The following is a 9,786-nucleotide window of genomic DNA, read 5'->3' as shown; positions in this document are numbered from 1 at the left end:
AAGACTATAGGACAATAAGCAATGAACTCATGAACTCATAAGTAAACTGGTAAACTGAAGGAAATGAACTGATCAAGGCATGACTAAGTAATTCAATAAGCAAGCATCTCATAATCTGATAATCATTTGAAATTCAAAAGAATCAAACCCAATACTTAGACTTACTCCTAGCTTTCCCATTGATAATCAAATGATTCAAATCAGAGCCTTACTCAGTTCTTGAGTTCGTGAAAGCTGCAGACGTATTGCCAGTATTGGAATCGGAGCTTTAACTTCTTGAGTTCTTGTCTTCGATTTGAATGGAATCAAATCAATCAATGGAATCGTGGTGCTGCCTCGAACAAAGGAGGTTTGGCTGTTTGAGAGTGAAGGACTGAATGCGGCTTCTTTAGGTCACCTACCCGAGCTGCATCCCTACATCGATTTGGAGCAAGTTAATGGGTTAGGTCGGTAACATCCCCGTATTAAAAAGGCCCAATCCGATCCCGACCCAAGCCCAATGTAATCGGTATGGTTTCGATTCGGTACTACAGAAATCGGAAATGAGACCGAGCCGATCAGTATCGGTTTCGGTTTCTCGGTGTTAGAATCCCAGCCCTAGTTGTTATTGCTGCAAGTGCTGTAACTATAGAGTAAGGGAGACATTAACGCTTTACCTGTACATTCTTCAAAAACCAAGGAACTGCTACTTTTTGATCATCTATCCATACGCAAGCTAAGGGAATGATCGACTAGCTATGAGATTATTGATATATTATTGCGCAGATTATCTATAGTTGAATCAATCTCGGCTCGCTGCTTAATTATTAAGAGATGATCAGCAACTTCTAGCTAGCTGTTGGCAATGAAATTTGTCAAGGTGTGCAAATGTTGTGAACGTACCTAGCTAGCTTACTCGAGTTTCATCGATCACTCAAGGCCAAACCCGAACTCGAACATTCTGAACCCGATCAGCCTAACCTGTGTTTTTCGGTGATGTTATTACAGTTGGGACCGCACTGTCTCGATCAATCGAGTTTGGTCCCAAGATTAAGCTTTCATTGCCATTCCTGCATGTGCTGCACAAATGAAACCCTATAGCAACCCTTCACTGCAGCATAATATTCAACGGACGTGCGACTGATATTACCTGGAGTAGTTTTAATTCTTTGTCCTCCTCCAAAATACATATATACAATTGTCATTAACTCCTCTACATGCTTTTTGAGAGGACAACAATTAATTTGATAACCGATCGCGATCGGTCCCGCTGTTTCTGTACAGATCGATTATAAACACCAGGGTTTGGCCCTAGCCTGGTGATTTGGTCATGTTCCTTTCAGCTTCAGATGGACCAGCGCAGTTTGGGACCAGTTGACCAGGATCATAGTACCCATGCCAATCGATCTGTAGCTAGCTTTGGATCGATTATGTCTTCTGCAGGAAGCAAGGTCATTGTGAACATCCTGCGCTCTGTGCCTGTACAATTATTTTGACCGTGCGACCATAACAATTCAATGTGAAAACAATGTAGCAGCAATTGATCGTACAAATAATTGATATTTGATATTTTCAGCCAAAACTACAAAGTTGTGAGCCATTCGAGGGGTGGGCATTTTGTACCGAAAATGTAGTTACCGGCTCAAACCGCACCGAACTAAAACGGTGTCGTTTTATGATCACACCGCACTGAACCGAATAAAAGCGGTTCGGTTGGGGTTTCAGGTCATAAACCGCCTGATTTAAACCGACCCACACTGAATTTATTTTAATTACATTTTATTTATTTATTATTTCTCTATTGATGGAAATGTTGGTTTTCAATATATAAGAAATCCATTTTTGATTAAGTTTTTAATTTGTAATAAGTTGCTATGTTTGCTTGATCATTGATATATGTGTGTGTGTGTGTGTGTGTGTGTGTGTAATATGTTGGTATGGTCTTTCTTCAAGTTGCTTGATATTTGGGTGACATTTGCCGATTTGTGTGGACTCTAAATGCATTCAAAATTTATTTATGCCTTATTAAAATTGTTAGGTAAAAATAAGCCTGATTTTGGCCCTCTCTTTCTAGTTGAAATTAATAAATCGCTCCAAACCGAAACTGACCTGCACTGCATTGAAATAATCGGTTCAGCCCTTTTGTAATGCGGTTGCAGTTTGATATATAGGTCAACCGAAAAAAGCAGTTTGGTTGCGGTTTGGGCCTCAAACCGAACCGAACCGCACCGCGCCCACCCCTCACTCACTTTCATGTACATTTCGAATGATATCATGTTCACCTTTCAGAAGAAAGAAAAGTCTAAAAATTCAAGTATCACAAGATTTTTTGTTTTTTTTGTTTAAAATTCAAGGTTTTTGTGTATATTTAAATGTAGTTGGGTTTTATGGTCCAGGTACCAAAATGTAATTAGTGTAAAGTGAGCAACTTAACTCACAGTGACTTTTAGTTCATGTACTATTCAAAAAATTCTCCGAAATTGTTAACATGTACCTGTTATATTGTTCTTGAGACTTTAAAAATAGATAAAGAATTTCACATCGATTCCAATTCACGTTCAAGACATTTGGACTCAAGACTTTTTTTTTTGGCCAATAGAAACAACTTCATTAAAAGAACAAGAAGATTACAGAGGGAGGGCACAAAGGAAACTAGACCAAACAGATCTAAGAAAAATGAAAACAAACAACAACAAAGCCCCAGGACTACAGCGCCCCCAAATCCAAAATACACGATGCAAATAAGGCAACACACAAAGACACAAATGATCCAGAAAAACCAACAACCAATATACACCATATCTGCCCAAAGCTCCGGCCGAGATGTACCAAAAGCATCCTTCTGACTATCACCGAATAGCCAGAGATAAGTAACTGAACAGCTAGAGATAAGCAACCACCGAGAGAGTGCCAAAGAACCAAGAACCGAGTAACCATTATGGAAGGGTGAGATCAGCATATACGAAACGCAACTGCGTGGTGAACTCCTTCGTAAATCGAAGGTAAACGTTTCGAAGAGCAATGTAAACTCTATGAAGAGCACCGGTGATAATGGTTGTAGATGATAAAGGTAGATCGATGGATTCGATAGAGCAATAGGACATGTTTGGATGATGATCAAGGATCAACAACAGAGAAAGGGCTAGGAGGTGAGAGAAGAATCGGAGGAAAGAAAGGAGGTAGAGGAAGGAGCATGGTGGGAGTGGAGATGGGGGGCTAAATGGTGCAGACTCCAAAATGAAAGCCGAGATAAGATTCATAAAGCCTCAGCAGGAGAAGATCCCAAGGAAAATTGAAGATCGGTGCCTCCCCGACTCTCAAATTTGTTTTATGTCTCATCAAATCTGCTTCTCCCTTGATGAATTAAACCCAGATGTAAAATCATTTGGGTTATAGCTGTGAAGAAGATGATAGATGATGGTGTGGACTGTGGAGAGAGAAAGACAGAGTTGATGATGATAGATGATTTGGGTTATTGCTTCGATTCTTTTTTTGTCCTTTTTGTCTGGATTGGATTCAAGGACATGAACAATTGCTGCTGTTTTTTTTTTGCTATTTTGGCTTCTTAGTTAATGGTTATTCTGGGTTCAAGAGCATGAATAATTGCTAGAATTGAGAGATGAAGTTCATAAACTAAGTGTGAAGCAATCATGATGTGGTAGAAACTTGTAGAGAAGAATATTTGGAAGAATATGATAAAGAAAGAAACCGTTAATGGTTATTTTTGGTTCAAGCTATTTATTTCTTTTTTCTTTTTTATTAATTTTTCTGTCAATAATTTTTTTTTTATAAAAAAAAAAACCGATTAGATTTACCATTTGGGTAAAAACATATGTTTGTCCTTCAGTTTTCTTCACGTGCTTACCACGTCAGCTCTTTAACAGAACCGTTACGGAAATTTAACAAAAGTATGTCGTTGATAGCAATATAAGACTTTAGGTATCACATTGATAGCTTTGTTAGGTATCACATTGATAGCTTTGTTAGTCTAGGTATCAAACTGGCCGATGCACAAGAGTTGAGGAACTTTTGGTGCATTTTTCTCCTCATTATAATCTATTGGAGTCTTGCATGTACAAGAACCTTCTAAGACTGAAGACCTATCTCCACATTGAGTTGCCAATATGAAAATCCAATTGACAGAGAAAATTGGAAGAAAAAGTATAATCAGGCATGAGGAGTACGTAGCTGGAGTGGGGAGGAGACTGCAGATCGACGACCATCATAGCCATTGCGTTATGATGCTGGGTAGGGGTCGTCAATGGGCAGGGCAGGGCCACAACATTTTTTTTTTGGGCTGACAAGGCTGGGCTTATCTTAAAAATTAAGCCCAAGGCTGCCCATAGGCCCAGGATCTTACGAGCTTTTTAGGGCCGGGGCGGGCTTCCTAAACCCTAAATTTTGGTGGGCAGGGCTGAACCCATTATATTTTTATGTCATGTTCTTTTGTTAAAAAAATACAAAAAGTTATGAAAAAATTATGATATGTTAATGATTGAACAAAATAAAATACAAAATTAAAGGAAAAAGATTAAATTCAGTTTAGTCTCTCAAACTTTAAGTCACACATCAGTTTGATCCCTAATTTTTTTTTTTTTAATCAAACTCATCCCTGATCTCTCAAATTGCAACAACCTCGTCCAAAATTTGAATCGGCGCCAAATGTGACGTCATCCTCTCAGCTGGAGCCGACAAGGAGGTCCCACATTTCTTATTTTGAACCCACAAGAAGGGCAAAATGGACATTTCATATTTGATCTAATTTCTTTTTTTTCTCTCTTATTTTCTCTCTCTTGCTCTCTCACTCTCTTCACTCTGTCCACTTCTGATGAAACCCAATTCGCGCAACCCAAAACCCACCCCAAAATGCTGAGAGCATTTTTTGAGAAGGCCCTACCGCTTGCGTTACAACGTGTACAACTGCGATGTGATCTCCGCCCTCCTCCTCCTCCTCTCTGTCTCTCTCCTCTACACCCGCCTCTTCCACTCCCAATCCCATCGCTTCAGCTATTGTCACCAAACCCCCATCTCCCAAAACGACGACGTTTCTCCCTCCAACCCCCTCATCTCCGACGACGCCACTACCGCCGTCACCACGATCCCCGCCGATTTTTCTTCGATGATGTTAGTGGGGTTAGGATATTCAAGTCCAATTTGGGGGAGTTCTTTGGGGTTCAGATGTGAGTGAGAGAGAGAAGAGAGAGAAATTAGATTAAATATGAAATATCCATTTTGCCTTTCTTGTGGGTTCAAAGTCAAAAATGTGAGACCTCCTTGTCAGCTCCAGGGTAGGGCACACCTAAAAATTTAGACTTAAAAAATTCAATTTACTCTTGCATACACAAATACAAAGAATAATAAAAACACAATCTCAGTCTCTCGACGTTATCGTGTCTATTATCTACGTAGTTGTTCTCTCAGCTGACATCTCCATTATTGCCGCTAGTCCTCCATTTTTCTTTTTTCATCCCTTCATCGAAACAATTCAAAAATCAAAATTCACACACTTCCACCTCCTCTTAGTAGGCAGTTCTATTTGATAAAAAGTTTTTTTTTTTTCATCCAAATTATACGGTAAACTCTTCAACTGTATATACATTTATAGAGACAGATTATGCATATAGACAGTTTATTATACTAAGCAATCAATCACTGTAGGTGGACCACTCAAAAATCTCCTATCTTAGAGTTATATAAATGCCGAGTCGCAAAGAAATCCCGGCAAAATTGAAAACCCTAAACCTTTGTCTCTTTCTTGTTTATAGAAAAAACATCTCCCTCGTTAGAGAAATTGAGACTAGGAGATCAGTCTGAGTCGAGTCATTGAATGAGTGAGTGGCAAAAGTTTCTAACATGAAAGTTGCCCCTTGTGGTAGTTTTTTGCAAATGAATCTGAAAGATACTGGTAGAGGAAGCCAAGAAGATCATGGCGGGGACCCATAATTGGTTAGTTGAGGACCCCACTGGCCTAGCCTTGCATGCAAGCCACTTTGAGGGAAGTGTTGGGGATTTGGGTTAGAAATGTTGGACCCTGATAAGCCTACTATAGTCCCGTTAAATAGCACCCTTAAAAATCTGGGCGTCTTAAATTAGAGAATCGTTTACTCCCAGTGCTTTTCCACAAGTGACCAAAACTTCATCATAATATGAATACAAAGTTTGTTTTGGGCAAAGCCAGTTTTTTTTGTTTTTTCGACTAGGGGGCACAGCCAGTTTTACAGCGTCATTACAATAAAAGCCAATTGGGTGAGTTTACCACTATGCCCAGAAAACAGACAAAAGCTTAAAGCCCCCCTCTTCTTGTTTATTTATCTTCAACCTGAGCAGAGCGGTAGGTACTAGTCTCTTCCTTACTCCAGAAAAACCAGAGAGGGACTGAAAGAGAGAGAAGAGGTACTGTTTTGTGGGTTGGTGATGGGTAAGTACAAGTTTAGATTAACTGATATGATACCCAATGCCTGGTTTTACAAGCTCAAAGACATGAGCAAACCCAGAAAGAACCAGAGCAGCAATTCTCATCCCAAGAAGAAAAACCAACCACCACCGCCCCCATTTTCTTCTTCAGCAACACCAACAAGCCCAGCAAAGCCAAAGCAGGTGACCCATCACCACCATTGTCATCAATCAAGAAAGTCGTACTACTTCACAAGGGAGCTGAATAACTCCACAGGTGAGAACGGACCACTCTGCAACACCCCCATAAACCCAAAAGTCTTTAACACCAATTTGCCTCATGAGCCACCAAGAAAATCCTCCAGACAAAAACCAAGGAAGAGTCGAATTGCAACTAGCAAATCCTCCTCTGATTCCAAGCCTGCCATGTCGACCACCTCCTCTGTTTCTGCCGGGTGTCGGGCCTCGATTGAATCCGTCTGGACCAAATCGGATTCTCCACCGGAGGAGCAGCTCTGGTCTTCTTCGTCTCCCGACAGCTCCGAGCTTGAGTTTCATCGCCATGAGCCTCTTGAATTCCGATGTGACCGTGTTCTTGCTACAGAAACATTTGATGGTATTATTTCTATGTCGAGTTCTAATGAGAAAGACATCATCATCGACGTGGATAACTCATCTGAGAGGAAGGAATTTGATTTGTTCTCCGAGCTTGAGCTTCCTCGGATTATAACCAAGCCCGAAAGCTTCACTGAAATGGTGAGCGAGGTCAAGAAGAAGAAGAAAGAGACCAAGGAGCAGTCAATCAAGTCCAGAAAAAGCTCACATGGATCAGAGAACAATAAAGAGCATCGTACAAGTTCTGTTAGAAGAGTATCTTCGAGCACTTCACCGGGAGTTAAGCTTCGGATTAACTCTCCGAGAATTGCAAACCGGAAAATTAACCAGGCACAAGTGGGACGCCGGAGTCTGTCGTCGAATTCGAGCTCAAAGCGGAGGAGTCTCTCGGAGAGTTTTGCAATTGTGAAGTCGTCATTTGATCCTCAAAGGGATTTCAGGGAATCAATGATAGAGATGATCATGGAGAACAACATCAAGGCGTCAAAGGACTTGGAAGATCTTCTTGCATGTTATCTTTCTCTGAATGCAGATGAATACCATGAGCTCATCATCAAGGTCTTCAAGCAAATCTGGTTTGATCTCACTGACATCCAGTCAAAGTAAATCAAAAATCTTCTCCATCAGAATGGAAAATGTACATCAATCTTTTCCAATGTCTCTCTGTTTCTAATAAACCTTGTTAGTTTAGTACTGCATTCTTCAATTACCAAAGATGCAGTCTTTAATTGCAGTTAGAAAAACTAGTAGTTTAATCTAGTCACAGGAATTCTCAACCCTTTTTCAGACCATGTGATCATTGACAAGATGGGATTCTTGTCTTCCTGGATTGAAATTGGAAATTGGGTTTTGTCCATTTTATGTTTTTGCACCGTAAAAAAAAAAAAATTAAGAAAAAAGAAGGGAAAGGTTGTGACAAATTTTCTGAAAGCTAAAGGCTAAAGCGTGTGTGGTTATCCTTGTATTGTGGCTTTTCGTCATCCTATAGAAAACCAACAAAATTTTCTGGTATTTCTGAGTTAGTGTATTTCATGGACCCAACCAAATTCGGTAACGATATTAGCAACTATATCCATAAATCGATGGTAGAGGACCCCATGAACACTGACAGATTATAGAAAGATACACTTTGAAGACAACAAAGTTTTAGTTTCCAACTCTTTCTTTCCCAAAATTTTCAAAGGTTTTCTCTGGCAGTTTGTTCTTCAGCCAGTCCATTCTGGAAAAGCTCTACCTTTGGAGGTGATAGAAGTGCCGTACATTAATTAAAAATGAAAAAGAATTCTGGGTTAAACATATGAAAGGGTCCTGTGAGAATTCAAATTGTAGAGGGTCACGCCATTGCTAAAGCTTTTGCTAGAGCCTAGACCAAGTGACCCGCCTCTCTGAAACTGTTTGAAGTTTGATTTTTGAAAAGGAAAAGTTACTTCGAATAATTCAAAAGCAAAATAACCTTTCAAGCATTGGATAGAGGGAAAAATTGTGAAAAGAGAACCATGCGGCCTACCAAAGAGGATTTGTATGGTTTATATAAAAATATAAATTCGCAGAGTGGATGATTCCAGATTGGCTTGGAAAAAGCACCAACTGCTGGTAATATTGGGTGAAGCTTCCTTTTGTGTAGGTATTAAATGCCTTTCTTATATGTGGCGGTAACAGTTTTAGCCAATACAAGAACAGAAAGCTCATAGAACAGTGTAGTGTCTTTCTGGGACGTGCAGTTAAATTTCAAAGCTTGACAAATAAGAAAAAAGCCATTATCTAATCTCGATGACATCTATTTTACTAAAAAAAAAAAAAAAAAAAAAGGTATCTATTCTTCTCCTGATGACTTTGTAATTGTCGGAAGTAATTGTCCCTAACTTTACGGTTTGAATTCATTTTTGTACAAGAGGTTGCTTCTCCTACATTGACTTTTGAATTTTCTTCAAGAAGTCTTGCTAGTACTGTTAAGTAAATCCTGATTAATTATCACAAATCTCCACCTAACAAAATATGTCTTACACGTTTATTCAAAAAAAAAAAAACATGTCGTACACGCTTTGCAATATCAAGTTGGAGTAGTTTTAGCTTTAGCTTATAGAGTTATAGGAATCCAATTAGACACCACCAAGAATAGGACAAGGATTCTCTGCTTCAAGCCTTCAATTTTCTCAAGTAAAATTTATTGGGATCAGTCCAATCCAAAGTCGCGAGCCTTTGAAGTACTTTTATGTATGAAAACCTCTAGGACCAAGTGTGAGTGTTTTTTGTTGTTTCTCGTAGGTTAGACAACACTTATATAAATCGTCAGATGGGTTATATGTAAATTTGCATTGGATTTTATAGAGCTTTGCTATCGTAAATGACTAAATGTTTTTGAATCGATTTTTATTTTCTTATTTCGTTAATGTTTCTATACTTATAGTCGGTTACTTTCATAGTTCCCTACTTTATTGAGCTATGATTTGAGATTTTGATAAAGTAATATGGGATCCACATTCAAAATCAATTGATGGAGTGACTCAAATCCTTATAAAATCATAGACAAAGTCTCAATTTTCCCATGTGGGATCTATACTATCAATAGATTTGTCGTTCATGTGGCTTTTCAATTGGTGTTTGCTATTTTGTCTAGCCCTTTGTTTTGACTCTTGAGTCTACTATTGTGTCATGGTTATGGTATTATCAGGACTAATTGGTTGTTCATCAATAAGTTCTTGGTGAGTCGATCTCTCTTAAATTAGGTCTAAAATCTTTGTGACACGATGTGAATGAGAGCCTGGTTCTTCTTATTATCGGTCATCAGGGCTTATAGTG

The 9,786-nt window shown here is 39.1% G+C and overlaps 1 protein-coding gene across 1 annotated transcript; it reads left to right on the top strand.

Annotated features, from left to right (window-relative positions):
* Positions 1-6,073: 6,073 nt before the first annotated feature.
* LOC112192720 (transcription repressor OFP1) lies at positions 6,074-7,843 on the top strand. The gene has a single exon (XM_024332580.2). The coding sequence runs from the start codon at positions 6,394-6,396 to the stop codon at positions 7,591-7,593; it is 1,200 nt and encodes a 399-aa protein (XP_024188348.1). The 5' UTR covers positions 6,074-6,393; the 3' UTR covers positions 7,594-7,843.
* Positions 7,844-9,786: the final 1,943 nt, after the last annotated feature.

The sequence above is a fragment of the Rosa chinensis genome, chromosome 3 (genome assembly GCF_002994745.2).
Source record: "Rosa chinensis cultivar Old Blush chromosome 3, RchiOBHm-V2, whole genome shotgun sequence".
Taxonomy (NCBI): domain Eukaryota; kingdom Viridiplantae; phylum Streptophyta; class Magnoliopsida; order Rosales; family Rosaceae; genus Rosa; species Rosa chinensis.
Note: the sequence above shows the minus strand (reverse complement) of the source record. Positions and strands in the feature narration are given on the sequence as shown.

What these genes read in the sequence shown, in the direction of transcription:
- LOC112192720 (XM_024332580.2), top strand. Translation starts at nt 6,394, where the DNA reads ATGGGTAAGTACAAGTTTAGATTAACTGATATGATACCCAATGCCTGG.